The sequence below is a fragment of the Rhinatrema bivittatum genome, chromosome 5 (genome assembly GCF_901001135.1).
Source record: "Rhinatrema bivittatum chromosome 5, aRhiBiv1.1, whole genome shotgun sequence".
Classification (NCBI taxonomy): Eukaryota; Metazoa; Chordata; class Amphibia; order Gymnophiona; family Rhinatrematidae; genus Rhinatrema; species Rhinatrema bivittatum.
Genome location: NC_042619.1, coordinates 224,353,887 through 224,375,277, shown reverse-complemented (window position 1 = coordinate 224,375,277; position 21,391 = coordinate 224,353,887). Strand labels below are relative to the sequence as shown.

Here is a 21,391-nt window from a genome sequence, read left to right as displayed (position 1 = left end):
CAAGCAGCAAAACAGGTTAGCCATGGACGCCTTCGCTCGCCCCTGGAACACAGGCCTCCTAAACGTGTATCCCCCGATACCGCTGATAGCCAAAACTCTCGTGAAACTACAACAGGACAGGGGATCAATGATACTCATACCCCCGTACTGGCCTTGACAAGTATGGTTTCCCATGCTTCTCGACCTCTCCATCCGAGAAACAATTCGCCTGAGCCCAGCGCCCATTCTCATAACTCAGAACCACGGTATGTTACACCACCCGAACCTTCAGACCCTGTCCCTCACAGCCTGGATGTTGAAAGCTTGATCCTGCAACCGCTCAACCTTTCAACTGATGTCTCTCAGGTGCTTGTAGCTTCACGAAAGCCTTCCACACGAAAATCCTATTGTTCCAAGTGGAATAGATTTACCATATGGTGCACGCAAAAAGGTATCGACCCTTTTTCCTGCCCCACTCCATCTCTTTTAGACTATCTCTGGCACCTTTCAGACTCTGGTCTCCAGACTTCTTCGGTGAGGGTACACCTGAGTGCCATCTCAGCGTACCACAAAGTAGTTGGGGATGCCCTGGTAACAGCGCGACCCCTTATGAGTAGGTTTATGAGGAGCCTGCTACAACTCAAGCCCCCTTTACGGCCACCAGTCACTGAATGGGACCTAAATGTAGTACTTACAAAGCTCATGCGCTCCCCGTTTGAGCCTTTGCACTCCTGCGATGTCAAATTTCGTATATGGAAAGTTCTCTTCCTAGTAGCCATTACATCTGCTCGAAGGGTTAGTGAGTTACAAGCACTCGTCACATACTCACCCTATACAAGATTTCTACATGACCGAGTGGTCCTTCATACTCACCCTAAATTCCTTCCCAAAGTGGTTACTGATTTCCTCTTGAATCAGTCTATAGTCTTGCCCACTTTTTTCCCAAGGGCCCACTCTCACCAGGGCAAGAGGGTTTTACACACCTTGGACTGTAAACGTGCACTTGCATTTTACCTAGACTGCACTGCAGTCCATAGGAAATCCACCCAACTCTTTGTTTCCTTCAATAAAAACAAACCAGGAGCTGCAGTAGGCAAACAAACTCTCTTCAACTGGCTAGCAGACTGTATCGAATTCTGCTATGAAAAAGCAGGCCTTCCTCTCCAGGGACGAGTGAAGGCGCACTCAGTAAGAGCCATGGCAACCTCAGTGGCACACTATCGTTCAGTACCAATTGCTGAAATCTCTAAAGCTGCAACATGGAGCTCTCTTCACCCATTTGCAGCACATTACTGCCTGGATAAGGAAGGATGTCAAGACTCTGCCGTTGGCCAATCTGTCTTGAAGAACTTATTCCCAGTATAATCCCAACCCCTTCCACATCCAATCTGCTGTGATTTTCAGGCTGCCTCATTTTTCCCAATAGTACACCAGTTGTTGTGCCTGTTGCACAAGTTGTACGCTGTTGGTCCAAACAAATATGAGTCAGCCTGTAGCTTGCTAATCACCCACATGGGAGGACTACCATCCTGCTTGTCCTGGGAGAAAGCAGAGTTTCTTACCTGTAACAGGTGTTCTCCCAGGACAGCAGGATGTAGTCCTCACAAAACCCACCTGCCAGCCCGCAGAGTTGGGTCCGAAACATTTTATTGTTTTATTATTTTGCTTGCACCTTTTGCTACAAACGAGACTGAAGGGGAGACCCCTGAGACTCGAAGGATCATGGCATGCTGGGCATGCTCAGTGTGCCAGTCAAAAGTTCTAGAAACTGACAGAAACGTTTTCTGTGATAGGGCTCCGTCCAGTGACGTCACCCACATGTGAGGACTACATCCTGCTGTCCTGGGAGAACACCTGTTACAGGTAAGCAACTCTGCTATCTCAGAAAGCACAAATACCTGACTGGTATTTCTCAGGTTCCTCCTCTGCACCATTATCCCTTCCTTTCCCCCTCAGCAGCTTTACTCGATTCTTTCAGGTCTGTTTGCACTCCTCTTCCTCCATCTTCTGCTCAGAGATTTTCTTCCTCCTTGACCTGCTTTTTCCTCCTTCCCTTGCTCCTTGTGCCTCATCCCTCCCTTCTCTGTGCCCTTCTGTTCATCTTCATCTCCTTCCCTCTCTCCCTCCCTTCTGCCTTTCTCTTTTGGTTCAATGCAAGATACCTCCGGAACTTACAGCTGAGATTTCTAGGGCACAATCATCCTATAAAATCAGTGAGATGGGCGCCAGCTCAGTATCAAATCTGCGGCAACGTGGACTGCCAGGCGAAGAGCCTCGTTCAGCTGTGAACATTCAGGCTTGTAAGGACTGACGTGTACTAAAAACGTGCACAATGCGCTGAGTAGGCCTTAGGTGTTGTATTAATGTGTATTACTCTGGTGTGATGCCTCCCCTCCCCGGCCACCAATCCCTGTATAACTTACAGCAAGTCACATGCTCGGGTCATGCTGGAAGCACTGGAAGCTGAGTCACTGCAAACACTGACAGCCCTTAAGAAGTAATTCATATTAGTAGCTCTATTATTATAATTGTATTTTATATAGTGCACAGCAATGTACTAGAAACTGATGCATCAGCACAGGACTAAAGTGAATGCGTAACCTAAGCCACACGGGGCAGGAAGGTCTCTGTCCTAGAGAGTTTATTTATAAGCTGCAGTTTAGATAGATGACAGAGAAAAATAAGGGCAGATGAGGTCAGTGAGGCCCAGCTAGTGTGCCCAGGCTTTTTACACAGTTGATCTCTAGCTTTCACCTCCACTTCTTCGTTCCTCACCTCTCTTCCATTCCTGTTGCTTTTCTTCAATCCGCTGCCCTAGGTACCTGAGGTCTGTGGTGCAGAACCTGCTGCTGATCCAGCGCTTCAAGAAGCTGTCTACCGAGCACTCCCCGTGGCAGGAGAGGCTCAACTTCTGGATGGACATCATAGTGGAGGCCACCAAGGAGACCACCAACGGGCTGCGCTTCCCAGTAAGGAGCAGAACTGGCCACCAGATGAAACCCATGCCAAAGTGGAGCTGGCAGGACAGTAGAGACAAACGCGAATCATGCTTACCTTGCTTCTACATTGACCGGAATAGAGACAGATTTGGCACTGTGCTTCCCTGAAACCATGTAGGGCCCTGTTCAGCCATTACCAGATAGTGCCCCCTTCCACATTGAAGCACCTATGTGCCAGAACACACAGCATTGTCCAACAGTATAGGCTGAGTCCACTTTTTCTAGTCTATAATCTCCTTGATTTTGGAGACTAGTCTACTGCCTGGCAAGGTTTGAATCAGGAGATTGCAATAATGGGGACGTATTGTTATATGCTTAGAGGAGAAGTAGCGATCATACAGTTATTTGTAGATACTATGGAGCTGATTTTCAAAAACCTGCAGAGTGGATAGTTTCTCCTAGGACAAGCAGGATGGTAGTCCTCACACATGGGTGACATCATCAGATGGAGCCCGAAACGGAAAACTTCTGTCAAAGTTTCTAGAACTTTGACTGGCACACTGAATATGTCCAGCATGCCACTATCCACATATCCACGCGGGGTCCCCCTTCAGTCTCTTCTTTTCTGCGGAGCTGTTGTTTGGAGCTCTGCTCTTAGTCTTTTCTCGGTACTTTCATCAGTATTTTTCTGTGATGGGTCCCCTTCCTCCGTCTTTGCTTCTGGGCGGCCTGGTAAGTTTTTTGTACCTTCTGTGTGGTCGATTCCTGACTGTGCCATGCTCGGTATCCGCTGGTCATCGACCACTCGCCGGCTCTTTTTCATGGCGTCATCAGGTTTTTGCCGATGTCCCCAGGTCCATCACAGATCCACATGATGTTTGCATTCTATGCCTGAGGGCATCACGCAATGTCTGGGGGTGTCGTCTTTGCAACCAAATGACTCCCAAGGGTCGTCGGGCTCGTCTTGATAAAATGTAAAAACTCTTTGGGTCAAAGAAATCTGACCCTGTGACTCCAGCGTTGGGTGCCTTTACTTCCAAGGACTGTGGAGAACCGATGGAACTACTTCCCTCGGTGTCCTCACGTGAGCACGGTTCGGGAGATACGCATTCTCCAGCGATGTTGCACTCAAGAACCTCAGGATCATCTCCATCCTTGGCGCCGGGGAAAGACCGGGTCGAGCACCATGGGAAACCTGGGAAGCATCGGCACCGGTCACTATAATCACACAGTGCCGTGCTCGGGGCAGCACCAAGGTCCTCTGTGTGGCCCCCAAAGTGACCCTGCAGAGAGGAAGCATCGACCTTCATCTTACCTGGGAGTCATGGGCATTCCCCACCAACATTGGTGCTGGGTACCAAGCCTCCCCGGGGAGGCTCCGGTGATGCCTCGTCCTGCTCCTCCTTCCTTAGTCCTCAGTTCAGCGAACTTCCAGGAGGAGCTGGACTGCAGGATGCAACAGGCAGTGCTTGAAGCCCTTCAGGGCATTGAGCCGCCAGTTCCGCCGGTGCCCCCGGCGTCCGAGCTTGCCCTGCAATGCTGGCGCCGCTGCTAGAGTGACTTGATGTCCTCTTGGGCATTCTGTCCATGCAGCTGCCACCGGCGCTCAGGGGTCTCTCGATGCCCCGAGTCCTCCTCCATCCAGAGTCATCCCCATTATGGGTTCCTCAGAGGAGGACGATGCCTCCTGTCCGGGGGCACCATCAGTGCCGGTGCCATGCATGCTCTTGCCTGCTCTGGTTCCTGGTGCCTCGGGGCTCCCGGTGCTTTTGAGGTCATCAGTGCCCCCGGTTCCATCGGTGCCTTTGGCTCAGAGGCCGGGACTCTCAGGCAGCAACCCTCCTCAGGGCGCCCTCAGGGGGCTTCAGTGAGGAGGAAGCCCCGTATGATCCTTGGGGAGGTGATACCTCTTGAGACTTCCTCGCAGGACTTGGGAGACATCCCCCTCGGATCCATCTCCTCCAGATGAGAGATATAGATCCTTGAAGAGCATCTGACCTTTGCGGGCTTTGTGCGGGCTATGGCTGAGTCTGTCCCCTTCCAGTTTCTGGAAGAGGAGGACGCCCGTCAAAAATGCTGGAGGTTATCCAGTTCATGGGTACCCCAAAGGAGGTGCTTGCTATCCCCATCCATGATATTTTCAAGGAATCACTCCTGAGGTTGTGGGAGCACCCAGTCTCCATACCGCCTGAGGTATGGATTACTGAGACTTCCCAGTAATCCATAAGGGAGATTCACTTTACCTCGTCCAGCCGGCCTTAGGTTTTGAGAGGCACCAGCTCCCACACCAGTCAGTGGTGGTGGAGTTGGCCCTCAAAAAAGCCAAACGCTCCCGTACCTACACTTCGGCACCTCCAAGGCAGGAACACCAGGCTGCAGATGCCCTGGGTAGGAAGGTTTATCAGGGTACGATATTGATTGCTCACATCACCTCCTACCAGCTTTATATGACCCAGTACATTTGCAACCTCTGGAAGCAGGTCCAGGAGGTAGCCAAACGTCTTCCCCAACAACAGCAGGAAGCTCTCTTGGTCATTGCCCAGCAGGGCCTCGAGTACGGCAAACATGTATGTTCCATGCTTTTGAGACTGCGGCTCAGGTAGTGGTGATGGGCATTGGGGCCTGTAGGCTGGCATGGCTCAGAATCGGACCTCCATCCGGAGGTCCAAGACAAGTTCGCTGACTTGCCTTGTACTGGGAAGGGCTTGTTTGGGGACAAGGTGAGGGATGCTGTGGCTCAGCTGAAAGAACACCACGAGACCCTCTAGCATCTCTGTACTCACATCAGGGCAACAGAAGATCATTTTATCGCCAGAGAAATATTTTACTCTGGCCCTGTGTACTGCAAGGGAATTCTAAGGGCCACTGGACAACAGCGGACCCCCAAACCTCAGCTGACTCCCTAATGGGTTTTTGACTGGCCCCGGGGTAGCATAAGCCCAGTAGCTGTACCCTCTGCCTTGCCGCCCCTGGTCAGACGGGGCGGCAAGGCAGAGGACACTTGGACACTGAGTTCTGGCCATCTTCCGTCAAGGGTATTGGTTGAATTTCCTGAATGTCCCGTAGGAATCTCCCCGCTGTTCGTCTTGGGGCCAGGCCTGACGTCAAGAGGTTCTTTGGACAGAGCTCTCCGTCCCGTTAATGGCAGGAGCAGTAGAACCCATTCCGCAAGATCAACAAGGACAGGGTTTCTACTTCAAATACTTCCTGATTCCAAAGAAAAGAGGGGGGTTACGCCCCATCTTAGACCTGAGGCCCTTGAACAAATTTCTACGAAGAGAAAAGTTCAAGATGGTCTCACTGAGCACCCTGATTCCTCTCCTGCAAAGAGGGGCCTGGCTTTGCTCCCTCAGCCTAAAGGACGCTTATGCCCACATAGGAATCTGCCCTGGTCACAGGAGGTACCTATGTATCCTGGTGGGTGACAGTCACTTCCAGTACAAGGTCTTGCCATTCGACCTGGCCTTGGCCCTGCGTGTCTTCACCAAGGGCTTGGCAGTAGTGGGGGAACACCTTCATCGTCTAGGGGTACACGTCTTCCCCTACTTGGACGACTGGCTGGTCAAGACGACCACACACCAAGGAGCATTGCACTCCCTCAATTTGTACCAAGAAAACCCAAATGACAAAATTGAAGGGCTACTGTCCTCACTCAATACAATCAAACATACACAATATGTGAGGATTAATTATGTCTTAACATTTCATCCGTTTGTTTTTCACCTTCAGAAATTGGTATCAGACTGCGTGCTCAATCGCTTAGGCTCTTGCCCTATACAGGGCTACAACCTCTTTCATGATGGCAATGGCACTAGAATAGTAACTTCATTTACCAATTTCACTAATGTACTCTTTTTATTATATATGCCAATTTTTAACTTTTTAATCGTTTTAAAAATATTTTTACTTATCTTGCCAAATTCATGACAACCTCTCCGCACCGTTGTGTGAACTTGTTCCGTAAATATCCAAATCAACTGCCTGACAGGCAGTGCTATCAACCAATATGTGTGTGTGACTACTAAAATACTGAGCGTTTGCGCTGAAAGTTTTGTGCTGTGGGGAAGGAACCGGTAATGGTCAGTAAAACGAGAGGAATCCCCTGAAGCAGGCGAGCTGTGCCGCCGAAACATTGCAATGTCGGGAGGGTAGAATTTTAGTAGTCACACACACATATTGGTTGATAGCACTGCCTGTCAGGCAGTTGATTTGGATATTTACGGAACAAGTTCACACAACGGTGCGGAGAGGTTGTCATGAATTTGGCAAGATAAGTAAAAAAAATTTTAAAAACGATTAAAAAGTTAAAAATTGGCATATATAATAAAAAGAGTACATTAGTGAAATTGGTAAATGAAGTTACTATTCTAGTGCCATTGCCATCATGAAAGAGGTTGTAGCCCTGTATAGGGCAAGAGCCTAAGCGATTGAGCACGCAGTCTGATACCAATTTCTGAAGGTGAAAAACAAACGGATGAAATGTTAAGACATAATTAATCCTCACATATTGTGTATGTTTGACTCCCTCAATTTGACCATATGGCTGCTGGAATTCCTCGGGTTTTTCATCAACTATCCGAAGTCCCACCTTGCTCCGTTGACCCAGTTGGTCTTCATCGGGGCCCACCTGGATACAACCCAAGGCTGGGCTTTCCTTCCTCATGACTGAACGCTTGCTCTAGCATCTCTGGCGAAGTTGGTCCGCTGCAACTGACGGGTGTCGGCCCACCTTATGCTTTGGTTGTTGGGTCACATGACTGCCTCTGTCCATGTCACCCCCTTGGCCGACTTGCACATGAGGAGAGCCCAATGGACTCTGTGGTGCCAGGCCTCCCAGGACCTCAATGTGTGGGTGCGCATCACACCTCCCCTCCAGGTCTCCCTGTCCTGGTTGGAAATTCTCCCCAACCTGGAGCGGGGGGTTCCCTTTCAGACCCCTCTGTGCCAAGTTGTGCTCACTACGGATGCTTCCACCCTGGGCTGGAGGGTGCATGTGGACTGCCTCTGCACACAAGGTCACTGGTCGGCTCAGGAGGCCTCATGCCAGATCAACTTCCTGGAACTGCAGGTGATAAGGTATGCAAGCTGAGCATTCTGGGATTGCTGTCCAATCAAGCAATCCTAGTCCAGACCAACAACCAAGTAGCGATGTGGAACATCAACGAGCAAGGAGGTACTGGATCACTCCTCCTCTGCCAGGAAGCTGTCCAGATTTGGTCATGGGCCCAGTCCCAGGGAATTCTGCTCCTGGTGGTGTATTTATCGGGGTCACAGAATGTGGTGGCGGATCATCTGAGCTGAGCGTTCCACCCCCATGAGTGGTCCCTGGACCAGGTGGTGGCGACTCGCCTTTTCTGCCTCTGGGGGGAACTGGACATAGATCTCTTTGCCTCCCCCTACAACAACAAAGTGAGCAACTTCTGTTCCTTTCACTGGGGAACTGGGAGACCAGCCTCAGATGCCTTTGCCCACCATTGGGGCAAGGCCCTTCTGTATGCATATCCTCCTCTTCCACTAGTCTTGAAAACTCTCTTGAAGCTCTGGCAGGACGGGGGGACCATGAGTCTTGTGGCCTCCCAGTGGCTGAGACAAGCTTGGTTCCCAATCCTTCAGGACCTCTCCGTCAGGACCAATCAGTCTAGGACCTCCCGGTCCTGATCACATCAGATTGAGACAGGCTGCTTCATCCCAACCTCTGGGCATTGTCCGATGACCTGGATGCTGAGAGGTCAGTCCTGTGGTCCCTTGACCTCTCGGAGGATGTATCTCATGTCCTGGTAGCTGCTCGAAAGCCATCTACCAGGAAGTCATACACTTTGAAGTGGAGGAGGTTCTCCATTTGGTGTGAGAGACATGGCTTGGATCCATTCACTTCTCCTACTCCCAAGTTTTTGGACTACTTACTATTCCTTTCCATGCTGATCTGAAAACCTACTCAGTCAGAGTGCACCTCAATGCTATTGGGGCCTACCATGCATCCTGTGGTGAGCCAGTTCATGTGGGGTTTGTTTCATCTGAAACCTCCCCTGCGGCCTCCTATTGTATCCTGGGATCTTAACATAGTTCTGGCTCGTCTCATGCGAGATCCCTTCGAGCCACTGCATTCCTGTGAGTTGAGGTATCTGACTTGGAAGGTTATCTTCCTGACTGCAGTTACTTCAGCACACAGAGTTAGTGAGCTTCAGGTGTTGGTAACATATCCATCTTACACAAAGTTTTTCCATGACAGGATGGTGCTTCACACCCACCCTAAGTTCCTGCCAAAGGTGGTAACTGATTTTCACTTCAACTAGTCAATTGTCCTTCCTACCTTTTTTCCCAGGCCGCATTCTCACCACAGTGAGTAGGCTCTACACAGCCTGGACTGCAAAAGAGCCTTGGCTTTCTATCTAGAAAGAACAGCAGGCCACCGACAGTCCACTCAACTCTTCATCTTCTTTGATAAGAACAGATTGGGAATTGTGGTCACCAAGCACAGATTATCAAACTGGCTGGCGGATTGTATTTCCTTCTGCTATGCGCAGGCAGGCCTTCAGCTTGGAGGCCATGTCAAGGCTCATTCTGTCCATACCATGGTGGCTTTGATAGCCCATCTGCATGTGATTCTCATGGCCAACATTTGCAAGGCTGCTTCGTGGATGTTAGGAATGAGCGGTGTTTGGGTGGATCCCTGGGTACTGTAGCAGATGACCACACCCACGGGGAGGAGCCCCTTGAGGAGCCACAGTACTAGGCTAGACTCAGACGCACAAACACAATTAGTTCTTTATTAAACAGCTTTGAAGAGTGCCACCAGATGTGGCAGTAGTGAGGCAGTCTGGTAGTTGCAGTCTCAGGGACCTCGGCAGAGGGAGCCCTTCTCACCCCGTTGGTAATGGGAGGTTCCAAAGCAGGTTTGCCAGCAAGGGAGTACTGTGGGTGAGATAGACTGAGAGTTAGAGTACTCACTAGGTGTTTGCTGTAGATAGGCGATTCCACCAGGTTGAAGAAGTAAGTGTAGGCACCGAGGCAGGGAGAGCAGGCCCTCGAGGAGCAAGTACCTGTTCCCTGTAAGGCACCTGAAATAAAGCAAAGGGCCCCTGAGGAGCGGGTACCCAGGTTAGCAGTTACCCCGCAGGGCAGAGAGAGAGCTTCCAGCGGCAGCACGGAAGCGGCAGAGTAGCATAGACAGGAACGGAAAGTATCCGGAATCAAGTATTTGCTAACTCAATGAGCTAGCTAAATAGTAGATGTTATATACCCGGATGGCGTGACGTCAGTAAGGGGGAACGCCCCCAAGGTTCGCGCCAAGGGTTGCATAAAGACGTGGGTGATGCGCGCACACCCTAGTAGGTACCTGGCTATGGTGCTGCCTCCCCCCCAGCCAGTTGGGTTTTCAGGATATCCACAATGAATATGCATGAGAGAAAATTTGCATGCACTGTCTCCATAACATGCACATTTTCTCTCATGCATATTCATTGTGGATATCCTGAAAACCCGACTGGCTGGGGGGGTCCCCAGGACAGGGTTGAGAACCACTGTCCTAGAAGAACACCTGTTACAGATAAGCAACTCTGCTTTACATACAGCTGCACATAATCGCGGGTAGATTCAGGCCTACCATTATGTGGCTGGGGTTATCTGGATATATTTAACCAGTTAACACTGAATATCATGCTGACTAGCTCTAAATTCAAAAGCCTGCCCCAGGAACACTGCAGAACACCTGCCCCTTTTATTTTTATTTTTTTTAAATCTGGCTAAAACTAAATTTGCAATGTTAACCGCATAAGATTAGGGGTATATATATATTTATCAGACTACATCATGCATTAACCAGCTTTACAGATCATGGCTACTCCTCTTTGTGATGGGCTCTGCCTACTAATAATGTGTGACCCCAGAGTAGGTTAACTGGGTAGATTTGCTAGGCTAAAACCTGATTTGAGCAGGGTACATCTTTTGAATATGTGTAGTTTCTCCACCCTGAATGTATTGTTAATATGGAGCACTAGGTTTGGGGGGGGGGGGGGGGGAATGGACAAAAACAAAAGGAGAAAAAACACTCTGGGCAGGTCCTCTTGTGGCCGCCAGAGTCATAGTTGCCCCATTTACTCACTGGGTTTCAGCACTTGGCAGTTGTATATGAGGCTCAGAGGAGCGAGACTGAGGACCACCAGAAGGAAATATCAATTCACTGAAAGAATGGTGGGTGCAGGGACGGATTTAGGATTCTGCTGCCCCTAGGCACTTTTGTTGCGTTCACACACAAACGCCCCCCCCTCCCCCCCGTAATGACGAGCTTCAGCAGAGCTGGAAGGCAGCAAATCTTAGCCCACCTGCTGCCCCTAAATGCTGCCCTAGGCAAAGGCATATTGGATGCCTGTTGACAAATCCAGGGCTGGGTGGATACATGGAACAGGCTCCCAATGGAGGTGGTGGTTTAAAAAAAAAAAATACCAGTATCAGAATTCAAGAAACCAGACAAGCACCGGGTATGGGGGGCATCCTTAAAGATGCAAAAGCCAGAGATCAAGTAGGGACTGCAGTCCTGCAATGGTCAGGCTAAATGGACCCTGCAGCCTTTCTCTGCCATCACTGCGTTGACAGGCAGTGGAAACCTAGAGAGAAGACCCAACGCTCAGGCACTAGGGTCAAGATACAGGTAATATTTTCAGGCATCTAATTAGTGCTGCTGCTTTAATTTCAGCTGGTGATATTTAACTCCAAAACACAGAATAAAAAAAAATTAAAAAGAAAGCACGCACCCAAAAATTTGATTTTTTTTTTTTAGGGGTCTGTAAACCCTGGTCTGCGAAGGCTGCAAACCAGTCTGGTTTTCAGGATTTCCACCTTGAATATGTATAAGGCATATTTGCATGCAGTGGAGGCAGTGCGTGCAAATCTACCTCAAGCATATTCATGATGGAAATCCTGAAAACCCAACTGGTTTGCGGCCCTGGAGGACCCGATGTGGGGACTTTAAGCTGAGAAAGTTGTGTCAAGAAGTTGACATTTTGGAGGCTCCCAGCTCCGTTACCAAGGTCTGCAGAAGTGAAAAGCATTTAACATCTACATTCTGCTTGGGTGAAGATTTCTCTGGTGCATACTGCATCTTAGAACCCCACTGAAGATTTATACAGTCGCCCCCACCATTCAGAAAAAAAGTTCTCCGGCGTGAGGTTCTTTTATTGTAAGCAGTGCATTCCCGCTCTTCCAAAATGCATGATTCCTTTCTGTCCGAGGCTGGCTCGAGAACTGTCCTGTTGTGTTGGAGCTTTCAGCTCACAGAACTGAATAACCAAGATTTTGGTTTGCCTCAGGTGTTAGTGTTGGAACCCACGAAGGTCTACCAGCCAGCTTACGTCTCAATCAACAAGGAGGCAGATGAGAGGACCGTTTCCCTGTGGCATGTCTCTCCCGTCGAAATGGTGAGAACCCACCGCAGACACATCCAATGTGCTCAGGCAGGCAGGCAGCCCATCACCGGTTGAAATACTCCACATTGCAGTCCCCATTTATTCTTACATTTCACGGTCGCTGCCCTGGCAGCAGAGATGCGGTTTGGAAGCCAACGCGTGTCAAATTCCATGACCGAGCAAACTGAGCAATTTTTTTGTGAAGGCAGTGATATGGAGGCTGGAAAGTTGCATGCACCTCCATGCCGCAACCTGCCTAATATGGCATTCAATCCAGCATGTTGCAAGTACGTTGGATTGTTGTGGGATAAAAATCCTTTTAAATAAAGACAGAAATAAACAAGGCTGCAGGAACTAGTCTTAGCAGAGCTGAGCCTCCCATAGATGTCCTCCATGGCCTGAGCAAACACGTGCAACAAGTATGCCAGCTCAGGTGGCCTCACGCGTCGGCTGTAAGGCAGAACGGTGCCTGAAAATATACTGGGTCTTTCCATGAGGCGCTCTCAAGTGTTGTGATCTAGGGCCTCAGCAAACATTGCTAATAGGAAGAGTTTCATAAAATAGGCCAAGAACAGAAACTCTGAACTGTGCGTTTTTGACACGCTAGCTTTACCCCTTATTCAGTAAGGGGTAATAGCGCGTCGAAAACATGCGTCCAACCTCCCCCTGAAACTAATAGCGCCCGCAACATGCAAATGCATGTTGATGGCCCTATTAGTTATTCCCGCGCGATTCGCTAAGTAAAATGTGCAGCCAAGCTACACATTTTACTTTCAGAAATTAGCGCCTACCCAAAGGTAGGCGTTAATTTCTGCCGGCACAGGGAAAGTGCACAGAAAAGCAGTAAAAACTTCTTTTCTGTACACCCTCCGACTTAATATCATGGAGATATTAAGTCGGAGGTCCCAAAGTAAAAAAAAATTAAAAAATTAAAAAAACATTTTTAAATTGGCCCGCGGCTCGTGAGTTGAAAACCGGATGCTCAATTTTGCCGGCGTCCAGCTTCCGAACCTGTGGCTGTCAGTGGGTTTGACAACCGACGCCGGCAAAATTGAGCGTCGGCTGTCAAACCCGCTGACAGCCACCGCTCCTGTCAAAAAAGAGGCGCTAGGGACGAGCTAGTGTCCCTAGTGCCTCTTTTTCCCGCGGGCCCTCATTTAAATACTGAATCGCGTGCGCACAGGAGAGTGGGCGCTCGCCCGCTCTCCCGCGACTTTTACTGAATCAGCCTGTATGTGAAGTCATTCAAAGTCGCTCCCTCGCAGGCGAAAATGTGCATGTAAGCTGTGCAGGGGTATATTCTCAGGCCCGCCAATTTTCAGAGCAGATTTACAGGCGCAAGTCTGCTTTGAAAATTAGGACTGCAGCTGGCGCGTAATTTTACTTCAACCCTGTGCAGGCTGTCATAGAATTACCCTCTCCGGGAACAATTCTCAAAAACATTTACCTGGGAAAAATTTGGCCCGCCAAAGGTAGGCGGGGCCTTCCATGGTGCGCTCTTCGCCGGGTTAAAGTGAGGTGTTGCTGTGGGGGAAGGGCTTTCAGGGAAGGGGGAGGGGCAGTAATACTGCATGCGTTCATGGAATTTTCAAAAGGCTCAGGTCATGTGGAAAGTGCACGCAGAGAGATTGGATTTGCTTTGCACCAGGGACCTGACCAGCATGATAAGCAGGTGGAAATGTAACTCCTCGCCCGGTTCTCAATTTGGGCTCCCCAGGTGAAGAGAGAGCTACAGGGAGAAGGGGGAAACCAATATAACCTTTAAACACAGTCTGCTCACTTTGGGCTGCCAATTTCTGCACTTTTAAACAGGAAGAGAAATTCAAGATACAGAGATACGGTTTAGCAAATGCGGCCCTCCTGTCTGCACGTGGAATTGCTTCCGCCGCATGGGCTGCCTGAAACCTCAGGCAGCAGGAGAGAGAGATGGGCAGGTGCTCAGCTTTGGGGCTTGCTTGTCTCTCCTAGTGATAACTGCAAGATCTGAGGACGTTTTTATTAGTTTGTTAAAGTGGGAATTCACAGTAAGGATTACACAAAGTCTGTGGATATGTTTGCACCTGCAGACCTCACAGGTTGGATTTTAAAACAGAAACTCCACCGAGGGTTTCCCTTTTAAAATGAACTTGCAGGACCTTGGGTGCAAAGTTCCCACAGGCCTTCGATCTCCACAGGGAATCTGAAAATGACCCCCTTGATGGAAGGGGGTTTGTGTGTGTTGCAGTTTGCAGTCTTTTTTTTTTTTTGGAAAGGTACAATTCCATTCTGACAGTTTTGTCTGTTGTCGGGCAATCAGCTTGTGCCTCTCTGTGATCTCTCTCTCCTGGGCATTGTGCTTTTAAAGGAGCGTTACTTTTTGTTGACCACCTTCTTTGCTTTTTGCAGAAGGGTATCCATGAGTGGAACTTCACAGCTTCTTCAATCAGGGGAATAAGGTAGGTGCTGCTTTCAAAGACCTGATTGCGCTCTTGGGTTAGCGTACGTCCCACTTCCTGCCATTTGATGCCATGCTCCCCTGGACTTCGAGAAGCAGACTTTGTGGCCAGGGCACTGGGAATGGATGCACTTATGAGGCCTAAAATTTCTAGACACTGCAAATTGTGCTCTGAAATTTTACACTTAAAGTGCTATTGTTATGTGATCACAACCCCTCCTATAGTGAACTGGACTTACAAATATTACAAAGAGCCAAACAATTCAGCTTCTAGAGAGTGGAGAATAAGCCTCATGAGTATATGAATCTCTCATTATCATTATCATCATTGTTTATTCATTTCACCTTTTTCTATGAGGAGATCAAAATATACAATTGAGTAAGTGTTATAGGCTCATAACATAAGAGGGACAATGTGAGTAAGACACACAAATATCAAAATAATCAATACAATGAAATTAAAGAAAAAACTGAGAAATACAATTAATGATAATAAGACACAGAAATAATAAGATAATAAATACAAAGAATTCAAATGAAAAAAATAAAATGAGATGATAAAATAAAAAGTCACACAGTGTAGATGCTTTCAGATGCAGTTTTTCTGGTACTGACGTTACGCGGATGTTTCAGGTTCAGAGACTTGTTAGTAAAGAGGAGAGCCATGGGGGGCGTGGCCTGACGCCGATGTGAGCAGACGTGCGGTAGCTCGGCTCTTCTCCCCACGGACGATTTAACCCCGCATTTTGCCTCGTTTCTCTGCGCTATTGACCGCAACTTGCTGCCCACATCTTGGCGACCCTGGTGGAAGCTCCTGCCATGACCACCAAACGTAAGACCATGGACCTCCGGCAATTTTCATACGGGAAGGCCTCCCCGGAGGGGGATCAAGATGGCGCCGCGAGCGGGGGCCCGGAGCAAAACGACCTGCCTGACCCGAGTGATGCTTCCGCTGAGCAGGAGACGTCGGAGGCCTCGAACACAGCCCTCCTCACGAGGGAGGAGGCTAGACGCTGGTTCCTTGAGCTGCGCAGTGATTTAAAACAATATAAGGCGGACATCGTGGCGTCGGTGGCAGATGTCAGGGAGGACTTGGCTGCTTTAGGTAATCGCGTGGACGAAGCAGAGAATCGCCTTGATAGCCATGGAGACACAATAAATTCCCTGTCCACACACCAGGAGACAGCACATACGGACATCAAAGCATTGCAGGACAAGCTAGAGGACCTGGAAAACAGGAGCCGGAGGAATAACCTCAGAATACGGGGGATCCCTGAAACACCGGATTTCGCTGATGCTAAGCGGGTGGCTATCCAGGTTTGCAATTTTGTTTTACAAAATGGCGGCGATGACCCAGCAGCCGGGGAGGCCGACCACCCTGTTGTGAGCCTAGAGCGTGCTCATCGGGCCCTCGGGCCCCGCAGGGATCAGCTGCCCAGGGACATTGTACTCTGCTTAACCAGCTTTCCTGTGAAGGAGCGCATATATGCCTTGTCCCGCCGGATGAAGACCATCACCTGGCAAAATCTTCAGATCCTTATTTTTCAAGATTTGGCGCCCTCCACGCTGAAAAAAAGATATGAGCTCCGGGAGGTCACAGCCGCCTTGCGGGCTAAAGATATCCGGTATCGGTGGACCTATCCTTTTGGTCTCTTATTTCAACACCAGGGGGTTTCCTATAGGATTACCACAGTAACGGAGGCTGTGGAGGCATTCACCAAAGCTCTAATTCCGGTCTCTTTTTCTGGAGACAAGGCCCCTGCAGCCGCAACTCTTCGTGATCAGGCTCCTCGTTGGCGCCGAGCTGGCAAAGGGGGCAAGCGGCTACGGCGCCAACACGACGATGCCCGGCCACTGACACAGGACCAGGGCTGACAGTTGGATACTTGTATGCATCATTTTATTTGATCTTTCGGGCGTGATCAGTCCGCTATGGGGTTGCAGGGGTACTCCACTTGACTTTGGTCAATTATCCTGAGCACCCGGTCTGATCCTGTTCTGGATTGGTTACTGTTTTTATGTTGATGCTGACTTAATGGTTCTCATATAGTCCTTCTATTCTCTTGTGCCTTACATAAGGGGTTATGTTCTATGTCATATAGCTATGCTTAGTTTGCGAGGTCCGTGGGGAGGGGGGGGAGGGGTGGTGAACTTGGATGTGTCTGCATATGGAGGGGCAGCCACGCGCTCCTAGGCGAATGTTGTCCTGCAGCGAGTCTGGGGACATTGCAGGATCATGGGGGATTGGGACCGATCAATGGGGACACTACAGAGCAGGGGACCGGTGGTTGAGTCATAGTGCCTTTTTATCCTGGGGGCCATGGCCTGCTCGGGCTTCCATGATTCTAGCGCCCCATGTCGTGGGGTTGGGGGGGGATGTAGGGCCTCTACTACTTAATGTCTATGGCGACTAAACTATTGACCCTTAATGTTAAGGGCCTCAATACGCCACGCAAGCGTCTCCTGTTAAAGCGGGAGCTCCAACGGCAAAACGCGGGGATAGTTTTTGTGCAAGAAACACATGTCCGCAGGCAGCATGAGCGCCTACTGTTGTTCTCCCAATATCCTACTGCTTATTGGGCGGCAAGCACGCCAGCCAATAAATATGCCGGAGTTGGTATCTTACTTTCCTCCTCCTGCCTTCATGAGCAGCTCACTACAGTGTGTGACCCCAATGGTAGATACATACTGCTTAAAATTAAACAAGACAAGCACGTGTACACTTTACTTAATGTTTATTTCCCTGCCACGAATCAAGTGCAGTTTATAAACCATTTACACACTTTATTGCAGCAGTATGGGGAGGGAGATCTGATTGTGGGTGGCGACTTCAACTTTGTTTTGGATCCCGCCAAGGATTCTAGCTCGGGCAGGGTAACCCACTCCGCCGCCAGGCAGGCTTGGCACCGCTTCATGGATGCTTGGTGTTTAGCTGATATCTGGAGAGAGAGGCATACACACTCTAGATCTTATTCTTTTTATTCCTGTCCACACTCTACATACACACGCATTGATTATGTTTTTACCTCCACCACCCTGCAGACAAGGGTACAGAAGACGGACATTGACCCCATCACTTGGTCCGACCATGCCCCGGTGTGGTTAATATGTAACTTGGGTGACGAGGGCACGGGATTTCGCACGTGGCGGCTTAATGATAGCCTCCTTACAGACCCCTCTTTTGTCACGACGGTGGATCGGCATTTGAAGGATTTTTTTCAGGATAACCAGGTGGAGGGTATGTCACCACTGACTGTCTGGGAATGTTCTAAGGCCGTAATAAGGGGCGTTTGTATTTCCAGGGCTGCCTACTGCAATAAAGAAAGGGAGGCCCGCAGGACTCAATTACTCTTAGATCTTACTAATCTCACGCAGCGCCACAGTAGCTCTCAATCAGAGAAATTATACCGGAAAATTTTAGCCGTTCGTGGCCAACTGCGGTCCCTAGAGGACGCTGCCATCAGTCACCATCTTACTATTCTGAAACAGAAATATTTTGAGGGTGGGAACAAGGCGGGCAAATATTTAGCTCGCCAGCTAAGGGCTGCCCAAGCACGCACTGTAGTCGCAAAGATCAGTGACGCCCATGACCAAATAGTTACCTCCCCGACAGAGATTCGCCAAGCGTTCACTGATTTTTATTCGCACTTATATGCCCAAAGCCATGCCAGTTCCCCTGATAGCCTGCACGCTTACTTGGAGAACATTGATTTACCCTGTCTAACCCCCATACAGCAACAGTTTTTAGACAAGCCTATCTCTCAGCCCGAGGTTTTGGCGGCCATTAAGAAACTGAAGCCTGGGAAGGCCCCGGGGATGGATGGGTATACGGGGCTCTACTACCGTAAATTTGCTCATACGCTAGCCGACCCACTGACTCAGGCTTTTAACTCACTCCTGGAGGGCTCCCAGTTCACGCCTGATGCTAACACAGCGGGGATCACAGTGTTGGCTAAGCCGGGTCGTGACCCCACCAAATGTAGCTCTTATCGGCCCATCTCCCTGATTAACTTAGACCTGAAGATCCTGGCTCGGGTCATGGCTGCTCGCTTGAATGGGGTGCTTCCAGAACTAGTCCATAATGACCAGGTGGGATTTATACCAGGGCGCCTCGCTGCGGATAATGTTCGACGCATAGTGGACATCATTGACCTGGTGCACCGTGAGGACCTTCCGGCGATCCTTTTAGCCTTGGACGCCGAGAAGGCGTTCGACCTGGTGCGTTGGGAGTTCCTCTTTCAGGTGCTCCATAAAATGGGCTTCGGGGATTCTTTTCTCGTTTGGGTTCGTAAAATGTATGATCGACCACTAGCCAGGGTAAAGGTCAATGGCAGTTATGGTCCTCCGTTTGAGATACAGAGGGGAACTAGGCAGGGGTGCCCATTGTCCCCCCTCCTCTTCGCCTTATTTTTAGAACCCCTTGCTCATAGCATTCGGTGTTCTGAAGCTATACAGGGAGTGTCCAAGGGCCGTGGTCATTATAAGATCTCCCTCTTTGCGGACGATATCCTGCTTACCCTTACTGACCCGGGACGCTCTCTACCAGGAGTTATGGCGGAGTTGGACCGTTTTTCGGTACTCTCTGGTATGAAAATAAACTTTGATAAGTCAGAAATACTTAATCTCACCCTGCCCGATACTGCAGCCACTGCTATGCAGGCCACTTATCCCTTCAAGTGGGCCTCGTCATCCCTTAAATACCTGGGGGTCCGGCTGGGTCCTCATAATGATTCCTTGTATGACTTAAATTATAAACCCCTTGCTGATACCATACAGGCTGATTTGAATAAATGGTCTGACCTCTCCCACTCCTGGTTGGGCAGGCTGGCCATTGTTAAAATGAATGTTCTCCCACGGTTTTTGTATTTTTTCACCACGATCCCTCTTTTCTTACCTTCTAAGTTGCTCAAGAATTGGCAGAGGATGCTGGGACACTTTATCTGGCGCCGCCGCCCGCCTAGGGTTGCCAGGAATTTGTTGTTTCAACCCAAAATTCGGGGTGGTGTACAGCTGCCAAATCTGGTATGGTATTACGGGGCTGCTCAGCTGCGGGCTCTGGTGGCATTTCATGGGACCAGAGATATTCCTCAGTGGGTTCACCTAGAACAAGCTTACTTGGGGCAAGTCCCCATCACTGCCCTACCCTGGCAGCCCAAATCTCTGAGTGGCGGGTCTGCTTATGAAACCTTTGCCTTACGGACCACCATGAGACTCTGGAGGACCTGGCAACCCATATTGGTGGGGGGGGAACACTTTTCTATGATGACTCATCTTTTTGCTAATGTTATACTACCTGCAGGGGACGGTTCCAAGTCTCGCCAGTTGTGGCTTAAGGCCGGGGTTCGTACGTTGGGGCATGTTTATATACAGGATGCTGTAGTAACTCAGGATTATCTCCAACAACAATATGACCTGGATAATATTGACTTTCTTTTGTATGCTAAAGTGTACCATTTCCTACATAAGGGGCTCCGGGACGGTTCTATCCGAACCAAAGGTACCCTTTTTGAAACAATGTGTAAACATGCTTCATCTCTCCGGGGAACGATTTCAAAAATCTACGCCCTCATTAATGGAAGAAAATTGGAACAGGTGCGACACCGGACTTTATGGGAATTGGATTTTAATAAGGTTCTGGATGATACCGACTGGGAACAGATCTATACAGCGGCCCACAAATGCTCACTGTCTACAGGTCTCCAGGAAAACTGTTACAAAATGTTATATCGGTGGCACTATACACCTGTTGCCCTTCATAAATTTGCCCCCGACATACCGGACACCTGCTGGAGAGGATGTGCGGCCAAAGGGACTTATTTCCATATCTGGTGGACTTGCCCCAAGATTTGTCAATGTTGGCGGAAGGTCTTCGCGTGGTTGGCACAGCTCATCTCCGTGCCTCACCCCATTGAACCCTGGCAGGCTCTCTTAGGAGCGCCAATTACGGATTGCAGTCAGTCCGTCCAACGGCTGGCCTTACAGGTTTTCATCGCTGCTAGATCCGAGATTGCGCTTCATTGGAAGCGGGAACATGCTCCCTCGTTAGCTGCCATCCAGCAACGTTTGCACTCTTACTTTCAATTGTATCGCCTAACGGCGTTGCATCAAGATCGTGTACCTCTATTCCAGAAAATCTGGGACCCCTACACACGATGGCTAGCGACTCAAGACGCCTCGGTGTCCTAACCTGGGAGTGCTGACCTCCGCAGGGGTCCTCTAATCTACCATGTTCCTCATATTGCTTTTCCTTTTTCATCGGGCACAGTGACTCTTATGCACCTTGTACTGTTTGTTTTACCTATTGATCGGTCGGGGGGCGGGTTATGGGAGGGGGGGGGGGTTAAGTGTTGATGATGGAAAATATGGAGCCAGTTGTTGTTCTTTTTGACTTGTTGTTCGCTGGGGACTGTACCTCGCTTTCTTGTTATACACATGTCACACATGTTTTATTCTATACTGCCCTTACTTTTTTGTATGCTGGTTCCTAATAAAAACCGTTTAAATACAAAAAAAAGAGGAGAGCCATGATTTCAGCAGACATATTGCTAGTCCGAAGTTATGTGGCAGAGAGCTCCATAGTGTAGGAGCTGCTTCAGTGAGGTGTTGGTCTCTTAGGGCTGGCAGCACGAAGCTCGCCT

General features: G+C 49.5%; 1 protein-coding gene across 2 annotated transcripts in view; it reads left to right on the top strand.

Annotated features, from left to right (window-relative positions):
• The window catches only part of MAP3K15 (mitogen-activated protein kinase kinase kinase 15), a 257,005-nt gene that overhangs the window by 171,239 nt on the left and 64,375 nt on the right, over nucleotides 1-21,391 (top strand). For both annotated transcript variants that reach the window (XM_029603361.1, XM_029603362.1), the window contains 3 exons: nucleotides 2,798-2,948; nucleotides 12,224-12,331; nucleotides 14,705-14,754. In XM_029603361.1, coding sequence (XP_029459221.1) covers nucleotides 2,798-2,948; nucleotides 12,224-12,331; nucleotides 14,705-14,754 — 309 coding nt within the window. The remainder of the gene's footprint in view (nucleotides 1-2,797; nucleotides 2,949-12,223; nucleotides 12,332-14,704; nucleotides 14,755-21,391) is intronic.